Genomic DNA, 18293 nt, shown 5'->3' with positions numbered 1-18293 from the left:
GCATTCATTAATTGCTTATTAATAGGTTTGTATTAAAAGTTTTCTGAATTCCAATTTCTCAAAGTTGGCTGGTGTGAATTGATTATCTTTTATTTTGTGTACTAGTGTTTCACTAGATGGTTTATAGTTTTTGTCTTACAGAATAACTGTTTTTTTTTTTTTTTTGTGCTGCTATGCTATTTTTAATTTAATCGAGTTTTTATTTATTTTGCTTCTTGAGGATATTATTGGACTTAATATATATATATTTTTATTTTCTTGCAGAACTGGATTTATTGGGAACAAAGGTAATTTAGTACTTTATAGAAAATTTTTGCAAAAAAAGTAAAAAAAAAGCTAAATATTATCAAGTAATGATTTACACATTTAACTATTATCAGTGTTTCAGTAAGCTAAAACTTTATTATACTTAAAATTAGAACTTTAAAGATTCAACTAAATTCAGAAATATAGCTTATTTTAGTAATTTTAAAAAAGTTATAGCAAAGATTTTTATTCATCAAAATGCTAGATAAATGAAGTTAACAAATAAATACATACTCTAATTAAGAAGAGGTCTATGCGCGTTTCAATAAAGGTAACTGTTATTGTTTTTGCTTGTTTCATGAAGAAGAATGCTGATTAGTGATGCAGTTGAAGATATCCCCTAACATTCACTGCACTGATGGTAGATGCCTCACTATGTTTTAAGTTCTTAAATAATGATGGCAAACCTCAAGGCCTGCTCTCTCTCTCTCTCCCCCCACTCTTTCCTAATGTATTTGTGCACTAGAAAAAAGTGGAAGAATGTGAGGAGAATATAAAAGTATCTGTGAAGTGCACAGAGTTTTATGCATTATTCTAGGAAGGAAGTGGAATGTCTCAGTGAAAATTTTTAATTGTAATATTGGCTTCTCTTCAAATGAAGAGCTGGCACAACAAAATAATTTTAAACTCTGTCTGAGATCCAAGAGAGAATTTCTTTATTATCTGCTGCATGATGGAGGGCTGTAATTTTATTAGGAACTGGGGAGAACATCTGTTCTGAAATCTGTTCAGCTCAATTGTTATTCTGTTTACAGGGATGCATTGATCTGTTGTTCTTTAAGTGGGGAAGACAATTTTGGATTTAGGGGCTTCTTGCACATTGTTAAAACAAACTGAGCAGGATAGGTATCACACTTTTATGCTGGCTAATTTTCCTTTTCACATTTGAAAATCATCCACAAAAAAGATCATCCACACAAGAAAATCATCCAGAAAAAAAGATGGTGGTACTGGAAGCAGCAGTAGCTTTCAATTTTTGGCCTTGTAGGTTTGATGCATTGCATTTGTGTTGTTGTTCCTGTTATATTTTATTTGAAACATAGATCACTGAACTGTTTATACAGAGTAAACTGAGAGAACAGTTGCAGTGACCAATTTTCAGTTTCCAGACTCTCAGGATGGCAGCAATAAGTGTTCATGAGTAAGGCGATCAAATGAATACTTTTATAAAATCCTGATTAGCAGTCACACCTGCAAAGACAAACTTTAATACAAAATCCATTTTTATATTGAAGAAAGTGATCAACAGGGATTTCACTTTTAACCTCTGAGCATGAAGATTTTTGAGGGAACTAATAACATTTTCTCCCTCATGACTCTGTTGATTTTTTGAAGGGTCATATTGGCAGCAACAACTTTCATTTCCAGCAATAGTGGTTGCATGTGTTGTCACGAAGTGAAGTTTGTAAGCCAGCGCAAATTGCAAACTGAATTTCCTTTTGTTCTGTTATCAGGCCATGTGGAACTAACTACCCACACAATTTTCTTTTTTTCCAAAATCTCAATCAGAATTTGGAGAGAACTATTTTGGCTTATGTTCTACTCATCTGATAGTATCTGAATTGTTACTTGGTGATCATCATTCCTGGATCCTGTTGATATTTTTATTAGTAGGTGCAGCAGAGGGACAATTTGGCCTGGGATCATCTTTATAACAATTTTACAAAAAGACCTAGAGGTTTTTTCTCATTCTCCAAAGTTTCTCTTGAGTTTCTCCATAAAAGACCTAAAGGCAAAATTTTTTAAGCAGTACAGACAAGTTGCCAGGAGAATTCATGGAATTTGATCAACAATCCCATTGTATAAGTTAATGTTTAGGCTGCATCTTGAGTATGGCATGCAAGTTTGGAAGTCTCATTTTAGAAAAGATGGTGATCTGTTGGAATGGGTGCAGAGAAGAGTGAAAAAATTAGTCAGGTCTTAACTGGCTACTAGAAAGACTTGAATTCTTTAAATTGCAGTTTTGGAAGATGCACCTGTGAGGAAATCTAATTGAAGTGTTTAAGGGAACAAATTTAAAGTTGCCTTCAGTGAGAGAGTAATTGGTTGTTGGAATAAACTTCCACTTAGTGTTGTGGAAGTGATAGTTTGAGTAAATTTAAAGGATTGGACAATTTATTAGAGTGGATGGTAGGTAAATAAAGTGTTTTTCTTTTTTTAAAGGCTGATGCTCTATAACCTTGATTCCTTGCACCATTTTTTGCCATTACTAATATTAATACTTCTGTTACCAAATCCCAAAATCCTGTCTATAGTGATGGAGAAATCTGTCAGCAGGGTTCAATACAGTAATTTCATTGCTGTTTTTTAATGGGAAAATGATGATCAAAATATGAGAATACAATAAAGCTTTGGATAATAGTTTACCACCCAGGGTCCTGAGCTGGATATCATCATTCTTCTCTTTCTTGGTGATTTCCTTCTGCTTTTCTACTTTTGTCTCTCTGTCTCTGTCTCTCGGGGTAAATCGGGAAATTTTTTTTTGGCTGCTGCAGCATAAGCCTCAGACTTCCTTGCACCATATAGCTAATAATAATAATAATTTACTTTTGTCCATTTTTTTTTTTGAAAATTACAATTTAATGTTCACTCATTGCTCACCAAACTCTGCATAGTACCCTACTAATATTGTTGAAACAAGCTGGTACAAAGATATCAATGGGAAATGTGCTACACATGCTATGGCAGGAATGAACGTGCAAAAATTTTCATGGAAGTAGGAAACAGAGCCTTCTTCATATATTTATAAAAGAAATGACATGAATTATTAGCCTGGATGGCTCAGTCAGTAGAGCATTAGGCTTTTAACCTAAGGGTCCAGGGTTCGAGTTCCTGTTCGGGTATAGGTTTTATTTTGCATTGATATTTACAGAAGAAAAACCCTTTACATCAATGAGAAATTATGGGAATGAAGTTGAAAAAAAATATAATTAATGATGTTGAAATTTCACATGTTTATTTAATGAAAACACTTTCAAGCCTACTGGCCAGTAAGCCTCCTGAGGCATATGCCATCAATATTGCCTCAGGCATATGCCTCCTGAGGCATATGGCATATACCTCAGGATTATAGGGTATATTCCATCAATGGCATATACCCTATAATCTTATGGGAGGCGGAAATTGAGTGCATTGAGGCCAATTATGAGAACATCACTCAGGAGTGATTCTGTTGGATTGGAAAAGTGCTTAAAGTGCTAATGTATTTCCAATATATAAGGGTGATTCTAAGAGTGAAGTGGGAAATTACCAACCGGTTAGTCTAACTTCAGTAGTAGGAAAAATCATGAAGACAATGATCAAGGGTGGAATTCAGGATTATTTAGATAGAAATGGAATTCTGAAGGATGCTCAGCATGGTTTTGTAAAGGGAAATTCATGTTTAACTAATGTGGTTAGCTATTTTGACAGGGTCACTCAAGACCTGGATTTAGGGAATAATTTCAACATTGTTTATTTGGATTTCAGCAAAGGATTTGACTCAGTCCAACACGAGCAGTTACTTTATAAGTTGGAACAGGTTGGAATCACAGGGAAAATGCTTAGATGCATAGCTGGATGGCTTCAGGGCAGGAGGCAGGGGTTTGTGATAAATGGTTATTCCTCAGATTGGGTTGATGTTAGAAGTGGGGTTCCGCAAGAATCAGTATGAGGACCTCTGTTGTTTTTGATTTTCATAAATGACATTGATGAAGGGATAGAGGGCGTGATGTCTAAATTTTCAGATGATGTAAAGATTGGTAGAGTAGTTAATGATCGCCGCCAAGCAGAGCTTCTTCACAGTGACCTAGATAGACTTCAGGGATGGTCAGAAAAATGGCAGCTGTGATTTAATCCAGCAAAGTGTAAGGTATTGCAACTTGGGAACAGTAACCCCAAAACTTATACACTTAGCAGAGTTGAACTTAAGCTGGTAGTGGAGGAAAGGGACTTGGATATTACAATACTGCCAGACATGAAGTTCTCTGAGCATTGTAGATTGGTGTCAAGGAAGGCCCATTATGTCCTATCGATGATTTATCGAACAATTGCTAGTAGAGATAAGGACATCATAATCCCATTATATAAGGCTATTGTTAGACACTTGGAATACTGTGTTCAAGTATGGAGACCGCACCTAAAGCAAGACATTGTGCTTCTTGAAAGGGTTCAAAGATGGGTAACTCGCCTCGTGAGATCAGAAAAAGGGCATCCATATGAGGAAAGACTTTGAATATGTGGGTTGCAGAGCTTGGAAACTAGGCACCTTAGAGGAGATGTGATAGAGGTGTTCAAGGCTCTGAGAGGCATAAGTAAAATGAATGAGGATGAAATTTTCACTGTTATAAATAATTCTGGAATTGGTGGTCATAATTTTAAGTTACAGGTGGGGGGATGTTTAGACTGGATTGCAGGAAGTTTTATTTTAGCCAGCAAGTTATAAATTACTGGAATAAGTTACTACATGAGTGGTAGAGGCTGACAGTTGAGGAAATTCAAAGGTCAGCTGGATGGGAGGAGGAGGTTCATTTCCTTTTCTCTTATTCATTATTATTATTTTTTTTTTAAATTTTATTCTTCTTCTTATTATTATTATTATTTTTATTTTTTTTTAATTTTCTTATTTTAATATTATTATAATAATAATAATAATAATATTTATTTTATTTATTTTTTGTTATTTTATTATTATTATTATTATTATTATTATTTATTTTTTGGCTTATGCAGCATAACCCATAGGCTTCCTTGCACCATGTGGCCATTGCTAATACTAATAGCTACTGATTTAAAAAAATTAGTCCTGAATCTTTTGTTCTTGAAAACATTCTGTGAAAATAAGAGCATGTGAGCGATGTAATACAGGGTAAAAGAACATTCTCCCCATCGGTAAAAGAACATTCTTGAGATAGTCTTGCATTGGTTGAAATGTATGTTGACAAAAATAACTTTGCTATTTACTGCTGAGAATAAATTGGACACCCAGTTTGACTAACTATTAGATAAATCATAAGATGAACACTTACTAAGAAAGCTTTGCAGATTCAGCCAGATGTTTTTGATATATCTAGAGAAGTTGCTTGAGTTTCTCAAAAATTTTCATGGCATTATCTCAAAGGTGATGATGTGAGGAAGACACACCCTTATCATTGTCCCATTAAAAATAGCAATGAATTACAGCCACTGCTCGACTTACGTAAGGGTTGCGTTCTGCAGAACTCTGCATAAGTCAAATTTTATGTAAGTCAGAATTTCCCCTAAATGCTTATGTAGCACTCGCAACTATGCGTGCTAAATTTGATTGAAGCAAAAAAGAAATGTTCAACGAACATCAAAATAGAATTATTTATTCAATTTTTTATCTCATGCACAGGAAAAATTACAAAAATGTACAAAATTTCAAAATTATAAAATTACAAAGAGAGGAGACAGGCATAACATCAGCAAGTTTTACCTTTCGAGCATTGTTGACAGAATTAACTCTCCAGCTGATAAGTACACCGCTGTGGAAGTTGAGGGCTGTGGACATTTAGAAGGGTTTTTTTCGAACACATCACAAAATTTCTCTGCAGCTGCAGAATTGACACTGGTGACTTCACCGCATACTTTAACCTTGTGGAAACCAGCGTGATGCTTGAACTGATTAAACCACCCATTGCTTGCAACAAACTTAGCTTGGGTTTGCCATACTTATCCTAGATGTCTTCATAAATACTTCTTGCTTTTGCTTGAATGGCCATTAGACTCTGGGACACTCACTTCTGAATCTGATTTTCAATCCATATTATTAATAGCTTTACCATCTTCAATATAGCACCTGAATGCTGTTTTGTGATCACTGTTGATCTTAAATGTGTTGATCCTTTAACATGTTCTTTTATATGTGCGCTGTCCTTTAAAATAACATTCACTGTTGAAGCAGTGAGACCTAATTCCCATGCAATAGATGACAAACTTTGTCCTGCTTTGTACTTAATTATTTTGATCTTCATTTTTAAATCAATTTTGTTTCATTTCCTAGCACTGTCACCACTTTTATTTTCTGTTGGTTGGTTTCCCTTCATTATTGTTATAAATAAATATATGTTTTTTATATGATTGAAGGTTTCAGTGAAGGGGAACAGATCTCACCATAATAACATAAAAACTCACACAATTCCAGTTATTGAGATTATCCCAACTGCAATAAGATTGAGTTTACTACCCATTTATAATAGATTGTATTAACAGAAAAGCCCAACAGACCAGAAAGTGCAAATTGTTTTATGGTCATGACCTCCAGAAATATCTTTAGAAAAATATCAACAAAGCCGTTCAAAATTGATTCTTATAATGGAACATTATGATAATGATGAAAGGATAGCGCTCCATTATAAAAATGAGATTTTAGAGAGAGAAATAACTTAGTTATATAGCGAAAATTTCAACGTCTGAGGTCTTGGAACGAATTACCAAAAAAAAACGTGTCATTGGGTTCACATTACGATGTTTTCACAATACCTCCATTTATTCCTATGGGGTGCAAAATACGTTTCCAAGATTTTTTTAAGTGTGCATCGGCCTGAAAAAACCTATGTAAAGTCGAATTTCCGTAAGTCGAGTAATATGTTAGCCGTAGTGTGCCTGTATTGTATTGAATCCTGTTGATAGATTTCTCTATTACTTTAGACAGAGTTTGATAATTATAATTGGATTTCAAGAGTTTTTTCCTGTTTTGAGGAATAAGATAAATATGAGTAAATTTATATTGGTATTAGTAGTGGCAAATGATGAAAAAAAAAAAAAAATTCCACATCATTTGTAAAAAACTAGACTAATAATTAGTCTAGTTTTTAGTTAAATTTATTTAAACTTCCATAATACCAGATGAAAGTTAGTTCCAATAATCAACTACCTATTGGCTGAAAAAAAATTTCTTTGCATCTATTCTGCAACCATTCTTCCTCAGTTTAAATTTATGTCCCCTAATGCGTGTTGTCTGAGCAAGAGTAAGAACCATCGGCACTCAGCTTATTCAGACCATTAAAAGTCTTTAACACTTCAGTCAGTTCTCCTCACAGGTGCTTTACAGATACTGTAATTTATAGGACTGGAATTTTTCTTGGTAAGAGTACCCTTTTGTCCCACTCACTATTCTCATTGCCCTTCTCTATATTTGTTCATCAGTTCTGCATCCTAAAATGAGGTTTTCAGATCTGTATGCAATACTGAAGATGTGGCCTAACCATTATAATAACCTTGTATGATGGGATAATCAGCTTTTTATTCCTGCTGACAAAATTCTTGTTTATGTCACTGACAAAATTCCTAAGCTGTCTTAGCAGTCTGTCTTCATTGTTCAGAGAACTTCATATCTGACTGCAAAATTACCCCCAGGCCTTTTTCATTTTTCACCACCCTGAGTGTGATACCACACAGTTGGTATGCTATTTTGGGATTACTGCTACCCATAAGCAGTACCTTGCATTTGTTAATGTTAAACTTCAGTTGTCACTTCTTGGCCCATCTGCCTAAGATTTTTAAATCCTGTTGCAGTACCATTCCCTCATTACTGTCATTAACCACCCTATCAACCTTTGTATCACTACAAACTTTGACAGTAGGCTTGATATTCCTTCACAGTATCATTAATAAATATTGAAAACAATAATGGGCCTAGTGCTGAACAACAGGAGACTTTATGAATAACATTAATTCAAGAAGAGAAATTTCCATGTGATGGGAAAAACTTATCAAAGAAATGTCTAAGAAAAGACATACAATGAGTGAAGAGGGAAAAAGTTAGCTCAGTGTATAAGTTTTCAGAACAAATGGAGAATTCTGTCAGGATTGGTTAGTTAACTAAAAATGTTAACTGTTTATTTACTGAATAAATAGGTACATTATATGATATAGTTTCTTGCAAAGATGAAAGTGTAAATTTGACTGTTTTGCTATTTTAGAAAAAAGATGGTTTAGAATGTTTTTTTTTTGTACATTCCTAGAGAAAACAAAACTATTTGCTTCTGTAATTTTAATGTGTTGCCATACTTCATTTCTTAATTAAATTTGAAGATGACTAAATTTATATATTTTCAGGTGGAGACCCTTATGAATGAATTTACTGAATTATTGGAGAGAATACAAAAAACATCTGAAGAGGACAGAAAGGTTACCATTATTTTCTTAAGCTTTTACACTTAACATTCAATTGTTTAGAGCATAACAAAGTACTTTAAGGTTTGTTCTTAATTGGTTTGTTTTCTGTTAGTTTTTCATTTGTCTCCTTATCATACACAGCAGTAACTGCTGAGATCTACTGTGTAACTGCAAAATTGATATTTTTATTTATGCTGAGATATATGCTGATTATGATAATTGAATTTTTTTTTATTATGGGTGGGCTATATCTCAGTTTACTGAGTAGGGATATTATTTACTGAGAAGTAAATTATACTGAAAAGAATTTTGAACAATTAATTTAAATGCATAAATAATATAATGCAAATATAATATTAATATTGATAAAGTAATACAGGCATGAAATTGACTTCAAGATTTAAGTTGTATAAATTATTTCTTGGTAAACAAACCGACAGATGGGCTATCCTGCATTTTTATTCATTTCATTTGTGCTGTTATTTTTCATACAACTGTATTTAGATGTTAAATGGCTTTCATTAAGTATATATATCATAACACAATTTAATTAGCATCATCTGATAAATCTGAACCTTCTATTTACATTAATTGTGTATCCAAACCATTGTTTATTTGCTCTTGGTATGGCTCCAATTTTTTGTTTACCTAATTAATTTTAAGCACTCATAAGAGGTATTTTGACTCATTCATATTTACTCTCCTTGAAACTACATGGTGATTTTTACCACTTTTGACTGATTTGGAAAGATTTCAGTACTAATTTCATCAGAGACTGGAGTAATTATTAATTCTTTATGGTGTGATATCATGGCAGCTGCAACTTGATAAAATTTTGTTTCCCATCCAATGCCATAGCTGCAACCATGAGTGTTGCCAATTATGAAATTTCATTTCATGCTGTGCTGGCACAGTTATTGAGTTATTGTACTGACATCTATTTATAATTCATATAAACAATTTGAAAAGCTAAATCAGTGTTTATTGATGTTTATATTCAATTGTTAACAGCAGGAGGCAGCCGTTTTCCTTCAGTTTTGAAGTCACAGACTGTATACTGAATACATTAACACAGAGTATCTTATACTCTGTTTAATGTGTTAAAGTATTCAAACATGATGTCAACATCTTGTAAAAGCATTTCTGATAAAAAAATTGAGAAATTGTTAGACAATTTGAATTACTTTTGTTGGATAGTGCAATAATGTTATTTTTGATCAAAATGAATTCATCTAGTAGCAGTGATGAAGAACTTTGCTGATAACTTGTCACTTGAAGCTTGTGTGGAAAATTGGAGGCCAAACAAGGTAAATGATGTTTCATCCAAATGTTTTCACATTTACTTTTTTGGATTTCAGTTGGGTAAATAGGTGCCTCCATAGCCAGGTGGGTAGGAGCGGCAGTGCGTAGCACACGCTTCTTGATTAGACCGGGGTTCGAGCCTGTGACCACCAAATACAGAGGATGCGGAAAGGTCAGGGAATGAGGGAATGACCACCGCATATCCCTGGAGCAATGTGGCCTTAGTTGCTAATGCTCCTAAAAAAATTTAAAAAATAAAATAAATAAAATAAGTTGGGTAAATCAAGTATTCTAGAAACCAAAATTTAATATTTTTCTTATTTGAAGATATTGTGAAAAAAATAAATAACCATGCAAGGAAACTCTTTCATATAAGGCAGTTTCCAGTCATTACATATGCTGTGACTGGATTTTGGTTTCATTAAATGAACTGAAGCTGTTTATTTGGTGATGTTATTATTAACATGAAACTAAATGAAAAAACAAAATAAAAAAAAAAAAACTGATATAAATTTATATTGATCTGAAAAATTCCATTTTTCATGAATGTATTTAGTAGGAAGAGGTTTCTGCATATATTTTGAATGTTCCACTTTTATCCATCAACGAAAGGGTAAACAAAAGGAATTCAAAATAATCGATCTAAAGTAAAAAATATTGTTGATTATCTGGATGAAAAGTTTTGTTAACATTTTGTTCTAGTTAGAAATATTGCATTAAACAAAATGTACTGTTGGTTTCAAGAGTAGAAGAATTCAGATGTTATAATTCTCAAAAGCCAATCAAGCAGGACCATCATGTATTTGTTTTAGCTGACTTTAAAAAATGTTACGTGTCAGCTATTGTGTCATATTTGCAAAGCCTCCTACTGACAGCTTTGTATGACCAGACTCGACTTTCACCTCAAGCATTGTGCTTCATCTCTTCCAAAAACTACTTCACAGTATTGAGAATAGTGATTTCCATTTAGTTACAGATTGATTTTGCAGTAGTATTTAACTAGCAGAACTTCATAAACTAAATATACACCAAACAGGCAATGTTATGGGAAATAGGAAAAGATTACTACGAGAGATGAAGACCACAATAAAAACTAAAAAAAAAAAAAAAAAAATTTCGGTTTTTTAAAAAGAAGATAAAGCTTTAGTGTTAGCATAACAAAAGAACTGTGCTTACTGCTCTCTGTAATACTGAAACTGAAGTAAAACAGGAAAGGTAAAAGGAGGGGAAAACTTTCTTAGAGGTGACCATTATTGTTCTAGTTATTTGTTCAGTCAAAAATCAGTGAAATGGTGGAGGATTTTTTTTCTGGCTTTTAGAAGTCTCAGTTATGGACAGTTTCATTTTGATAAAAGTAGCAGATCCATCTCAAAAGATACACCACAAGCAGTTTTGAAAGAAGTTGCTAGAAATTCAGCTAGTAAGAGATGTCTTAAATAAGAACATTCTTTCTAGAAAAAGGCTATCAGGTTCAGAAGCAAAAGAGAGATTGAATGACCATCTTCATTTTGTGATGAAAAGATGAAAGTCGAAATAAGAAAGACCGCACAATATGTGAGGCATTCTCCAGAAAACCAGGATTGCATCCTGGTGAATGTTTCAAGAAATACCACACACTAAAATCATATAAGTAATATGATTTTAGTGTGTGATTTTAGTGTGTCATATAAGTAATATGATTTTAGTGTATGATTTTAGTAAACATGCAAACCCAAAATTAAATAATTTTTTAACAGAAAAATGTGATTTTTGAACCAAATCACATTTTGAGGTTTTTTTCTTTTTTTTTTTTTTTAGATCTGGACTGCAAAGGGTTAAAGGGTTCTTCATTTGGGGCTGTAGTTGCTGATCTCAGGTGGAGAAAGTAGGGGGTTTCCTTGTAAATTATTCAGAACAAGTCAGCTGGTGACCACACACTTGTATAGACCTAATATACATGATAAAGATCACATATAGTATCATAGAAATTGGCACAGTATGACCAGAGTGGTCAATTCCAAGAAAATTCCTCATAAACATCATTATATATTTTTTGTTGCACAAAAAAGTGCAGAGGGAATGAAAGGTTTGGAGACAGATAGAAATTGATTTCTCGTTATTTCTTTTAGAAGGGCTGTTTGAAAAGTTTCTGGTCTACCATATAAAAAACAATGCATTAGTTCAATGTTAAATTAATTCAGCTTCTCCTCCCAGGTTATCAGTTAGCCCAATTAGAGTAGTCATTAGTACGGCTCTTGCCTCCTATCTGAGCAACTGTCTTGTAATCCATTTTTTAATTTTACTAATTATCCCAACATGTTCCATTTTATGCAATAATTTCTTATACAGGACTGAATTAAACACTTTGTTAAAGTCCAAATAAACAACATAAAACTTACTTCCTACATCCAACTCATTTAGTACCACTGTAAAAATAGCCAACAAGGTTAATTAAACAAGATTTTCCTTTCACAAAACCTGCCATGTTTCTTTGAAATACCATTCAATTTAGGTGCCCTTGTATTGCATTCTTAATCTTGTTGATTTCATACTGTTTGCTTCATTAGCACAGTTTCTCCTTCATATGAGAGGTCTTTTATCTGTAAAGATCAGTGTGAAGTACCTATTCAGTTTGTCATACATTAGATGGGTTATCTAAAAATTTTTCCACATCTGTCATTTAAGTTCTGATCTGATTTTTTTCATTCTCTTTCTTTGTATTAAACATACCTGTAAAATGTCTTCTCCCTATTCATTGCTCTCTCAGCCATTGATCTCTAATAATTAGCCTTCACCAATCTAACCCTTTCTGTGCTACAGTTACAGATCACCTTAAATTGCTGTAGACTTCATGAAAACATTACTGATCACTGAATGTTATAACTATTCGATGCCACATTTTTCTGCTCTGGTAAATTGGCCACCTTGCTCCTTTTTCATCCATTTTGGCATTCTCCTCAAGCTGTTTTCTTAATAGTATATATGCATTCATGATATCTGTGACTACAGCTTAAAAGATGTTCTATAATTCCCGTGTATTTGTCTGTCCTGTGCTTTCTGCCAGTTGATAAAGGTCATGTAGTACTTAAACCACCACAGTTTTCTTTTCTGAAATTAAAACTCATGCCTTTACTTTTAGCCATAGCTTCTTTCCTTATCATCCAAATTAGAACTCCAGAGTTGCTCCTTGTTCTTGTACCATCTTGTCCTGAGTTGTTACCTAGTTTGAAAGTGAAGATCAGATCCACTATATTTTTGTCTGTAGTACTTTTCTTAATATGCTGTTATAAATAGCAATCATTTGGAGTGTTTCTGAAACTTTTTCTTGCCACAGACTCTTGTTAACTTGGAAAAATGTCACAGAGTCATAAGCAAATAAAAACATATATATTTAAAATATTAAATGTGAAGAAATAAGCATATGTTAACAAGACCTGTGGTGAAAATTCTAATATAACACATTGCATCACAGCCTAGTCATACTTCCATTCATTTGTTTAGGTTATATCTTTGAACTTTTATTCTTCTTGTTTCAATTGGCACCACAATATTCATTATGCAAATAGAGAAAAAACAGTCATTACCTTGTACACTGAGTGAACAGAAATCATGGGATACCTACATAGTAACAGGCAGGACCACCTTTCTCCCAGATAAAGGCAGTCACATATCAAGGCATTGAGTCCACTAGTTCACGAAAGCATTCCACAGGTATTTCCATCCATGCTTTCTGCACTGCTGTCCATAATTCCATCACATTCTTGGGTGGAGGATTGAAAGCTCGAACGGACCTATCCACAGCATCCCAAAAATGCACCACAGGGTTCATGTCCAGTGAACGGGGAGGTCATTCCATGGTGGTAAAATATGTGGAATGCTCTTCGAACCATGTTCTAGTCACCAATGCTCTGTTGGTAGATGCATTGTCCTGTTGGAAGAGTTCATTGCCTTGCAGGTGCCCAATGACCATGAAGGTTTGCAGATGGTTTGCAAGGATGGACACGTAACATGGACCACTCAAAGATGCGTCTAGATGTACCAGAGGTTCCAACCTGTGCCAGTTGAACATGCCCCAAACCATTACCGACTGTCCACATGCCCGAATAGTTCCTTGTTGACATGATTTGGGTGCATAGCTTTGTACGGTTTCCACCAGATACGCACTGTCCCTCGAAATAACTGGAAATGGGACTCAACATAGCAGGAGACCCATCTCCAATCATCCAAGGTCCAGTGCCAATGTTCTTTTGCCCAGTTGAGGCATAGAGTCCTGTGTAGTTATTGTTATTTGTTTTTTTTTTTTTTTTTTTTTTTAGGAGCATTAGCAACTAAGGCCATATTGCTCCAGGGATATGCGGTGGTCATTCCCTGACCTTTCCGCATCCTCCATATTTGGGTCATGGGCTCGAACCCCGGTCTAATCAAGAAGCGTGTGCTACGCACTGCTGCTCCTGCCCACCTGGCTATGGAGGTGCCTCCTGTGTCGTGGTGTTAGCATTGGGACTCTGGTGGGTTGGCAGCTCCCATAAACGGCTAGTTATCACCTGATGGTCTTGATGAAGATATTTCTATCACCTGCCTCGTTGAAGTCAATGGTGATTTGTGCCACTTTCTCTCTCCAGTTATTCCAGAAATGGCATATTCCCAATACACTCTTGATACTGCTGAACAGGGATAGTGCAATTTCTGTACCACTTCTGCGATAGAGTGACCCATGTGTCGGGCACCCACTATCATCCCTCTTTTAAAGCTGGTTATCTCACGAAGTTTATCCATACTGACATCGAATTACCATCTACGTGAATGTAGTGATGCACTGTACTTATATACCTGCCAAGCAGTGGGTTCATCCACTAGGAAGAGGGATGACAGTGTCACATTGCCCAGGAACCAGGTATCCCACGAATTCTGGCCTTTCAGTGTATTTACCATGTATTATTGTGAGAAATTATGTCTTTTTTTTTTCTTCTTGTGAAGTCACTGAAAGTAGGAGTGATGAACTGCTGAATCCTTACATTGAGTTCGAGAACAAGTTGAATGTATTTTGTTTTTGTTGCTAAAAACATGCCTTGAAAATCTGACTCCACACAGATTAGTTATGGGAGGAAGGGGGAGGGAATTTGAGTGCTATGCATTTAGACATATTCTTTAGATATTCTAGATATTCTTGAATATATTTGAAGATATTGAATAATATATCTATTTATAGATATTCTTGAATGTGACTGCATACTGAAATTTACCCAAAAGTAGTTCATTGAATTTTTGTTTCAGCATGAAAATCATTTGGACAGTGTCTTTTAAAATCTTGTAGTCTTGCATTGTCATGGCATTGGGTGTACCCATAATTGAAAATGAATTTTTGATTCAGGATATGTGAATCCCGTGCAGCAGAGGGGATGTCATAAAATGTGCACCGTTGGCCATTCAGCGGTTGGGTAATGTCATTGAAAAAACTATTTCATTCACCTCATTTGCAGATCGTGGCAAAAAATCATTCAAAGTTGAAAAACATTCATTTGTATTTCTTGCTTTCTACACTTTTAGTCCAAAACTCAAATTCACCTTGGAAGGAAGCAATTTTTTTCTATGTGGTGTATATGGAAATGTTTCTGCCTTGTTTTGAGAGGTTTAGTTCAGTAATCTTAGGGGGGAAAAAGTTAGCCAAATATACCTTTTTGAGACATGAGACACTTGTTAAACAGTATGATAATAAAATAGATGAGCTTCAAAGAAAAATCAGAAATCTCTAAACAAAAATTCTCATAAGAATTCTCCCCCTCCCATCGGCTACCTACCTTACTTCTTTGTGCAGCACTAGTGTTATATGTTCATTGCTGATTTCTTCACAAAGAATTTTCAGCAATCTGATATTAGGAGTCTTTGATTTAATCTTGTCTACTATTTTCACAACTCCATCCAGCCAGAGTTTTCAAGCTTGCTTGTATCATTTTAAAAACAAGTGCTTGTTGGCAGCATATGCAGTGACTGCTCAAACAAGATATCAAAGGAAGTACCAAAGCTTTTTTACAAGCTATCACCCCTCTTCTTGTTGATGTGAAACATCCTTGGGGGGGGCATCAACTGAATAAATCTGATCAGTCATGAAAAAAGTGCCACAGAAGTGACGTCATCTGCGGCTTTTTCCAGGGGCACTTTCCACGCTCCCACCGCTATTCTGTGTTGAGCACTCACTAGTAGTATAATTAGTGTGTGTGTGACACATTTTTCGTGACTATTACAATATCCTTAGAAGAGGTTAGCGAAATCCAAGCCAATAGCCTAATACCCATTTGATTGCAGCCATCTATTGACGAGTATGATTGCAACAATACAAATATTTGTCAACAATATTCTTGCATATTCATATCAAAATACTTAAAAGAAATGCAAAGGATGTTTCACATAAAACCATTGTGTATGTGTCGCACACGTGTCATTTTTTTTGCTGCCATTGCTCTGTTTCCATTTGTGTACACAGCTTTGCCAACTGATTTCATATTTTAATATAAGTATTGATTACACTAAAAATTTCTTCACATGTAGTCTGGCTTTCAAGGGATTTATAGTACAGTAAATCTTCTTCAGTGTTATCCTGAAGAAGCAGTAACAAACAGACGTAAGTAATATAGCCAGTCCTGGCACATCTGTTGATTCACTGATTGCAAAGGAAAGTTATTACATTATTTAAGTTGCCAAATTAGCTTATGCTTCTTCCATTGTGAGTGTTATTTAATGACTGAAAATGTTTTCAAGCTTTATTTTAGGGTTGCTCATCCAACGAACACTGTGCCATTTTGGTAGCACATACTAATTAAGTTATGTGCTATCAAATTTTCCATGATTGTATGATTTTCTCCTGAAAGTGATAACTGTTTTGATAGGAGGGAGGTGTTGGTTGCATTATTGATTTGCAGCTTTGATCTAATACATAAAACAGACAACTTTTTGCCATATGCTTCTGTTTGAAAGAATTTATCTCTGGCTGTACATTCTAAGTGAATTGTTTCAATATATCTACAAAGTTTAGCAGGAAATGTGGAACTGTTTGATACTCATTGTCCTCTGTTTCTGGGTAACACCAAGTTTCTATTAGTTTTATTATGTCAGCATTAGTTATTTTAATCAGGAGTTCAAACTCATTAATTTCATTGTCGGTACTCTTGACATTGCATAGATGCAGTTCAGACTAAGTGTTTTTAATTTGTACTATCCTAGCACATTCTTTAGAGTTAATAAATCTTGTTGCCATACCATTCCTTATCATTTAAAATATTGCTGTTATTGGTGTCTGGTCTTTGTAGTCTCATTCAAGAACCTTTGAGATGTGTATAAGTGTTACTTTAACTGATGCCATTACAAAAATGTATATTTTTATCTATTGACTCCTGACCAGCAGTTTCTCTGAACCCTTAAGGCCTCCTCAGTGACATTTGCAAATACCCTTGTACTACCTTTGCTCAAATGTATTCCATTTCTACAGAATAGATTCCTTCCACCTACTACTGCAGGCCACACTGATTATTTAGAGGATGTTATTCTTCATCTGTATTTCTTTGGTTCTTCAGTTTTCCTTCATTCTCATTACTGCTTTCAGACTAATAGATATTTTTTCACCCCCTCCCCCCATTCCTTACTTGTAATATAGAATTGACCATTGCCATTTTTAAATTATCTGCAGCAAAGCACAGCTTTAACTAGTGTTATTTTTCACAAATAACTTTTATAAACTTATATGAAAATGCAGTTTTCCTTGATAGCTATGGTAAAAATTCAAATTAATTCTTATTTTGCCAGATAATGAATGAAGTTCAAGAAAAAATAAAGCTATTTGAAGAAGAGCTTATTGTACTAAGAAAGCAGGCAGCTGATGTTATGGAAGATCATGAAATTTTATTAGTAAGTATTTGTATAAAATCTTAGAGATTGTTAATCAAGAAAAGATGTGTGAAAATTTATGGAATGCTGTATCACAACAATATCTATGTCATTTGTTTATTTTCATCTGCATTTGTGATTATTATAAAATGCTTGAGAATTGTTTTAATTGCTAAATATTTGCTAATTGTACATGCTGATTATATGTTTTGTTAGACTTTGGAATAGGGCTGCAGACCTTATAGCTCTCATCGTGGGAGTCAAATATTTGGGAACATACCTGATCACCATTCTGAAGATCTTTGAATTTTAATATTTAAAACCAGTGAAAAAAATATTAAAGTATTTTAATACGGTTTTGATTCTCTCATAACTACTTATGTATTGATCAGTGTTGAGTCAGTGCCATATATTGAGCTACTTTCAATAAACAGCACTTTCAATAAGAAGTAATTTGCTGCTTATTTAAAAGCCCAAAGCACATCACTAATAGAATTAAAACTATGTAAAAAGTCTTTTCTCTTTCACAAGTTGAGATCATGGATAAATTCACATTCTTGATTTATCTGTCTCTCACCTCACTCTATATTTTCATAAGAGCATATCTGTGCTTCTTTGATTCGAAAGATATTGTCTGTGACATCCTGATTTCCCCCTTTCCATTCCTGCATTTGAGACTTCTTAATAGGAATAACGGTTGTGTTACTTGC

General features: G+C 34.2%; 1 protein-coding gene across 1 annotated transcript in view; it reads left to right on the top strand.

Moving 5' to 3' along the window:
* Positions 1–264: 264 nt before the first annotated feature.
* Positions 265–18293, top strand: part of LOC150090032 (uncharacterized) — a 329054-nt gene continuing 311025 nt past the window's right edge. The window contains exons 1-3 of the mRNA XM_090368942.1: positions 265–287; positions 8365–8436; positions 17503–17604. Coding sequence (XP_090225068.1) covers positions 8377–8436; positions 17503–17604 — 162 coding nt within the window. The 5' untranslated portion in view covers positions 265–287; positions 8365–8376. The remainder of the gene's footprint in view (positions 288–8364; positions 8437–17502; positions 17605–18293) is intronic.

Source organism: Mastigoproctus giganteus, chromosome 2 (assembly GCF_048544385.1).
Source record: "Mastigoproctus giganteus isolate SK-2022 chromosome 2, ASM4854438v1, whole genome shotgun sequence".
In the NCBI taxonomy this organism is placed as follows: Eukaryota; Metazoa; Arthropoda; class Arachnida; order Uropygi; family Thelyphonidae; genus Mastigoproctus; species Mastigoproctus giganteus.
The sequence above is the reverse complement of the archived record's forward strand: the minus strand, read 5'-3'. Positions and strand labels throughout refer to the sequence as shown.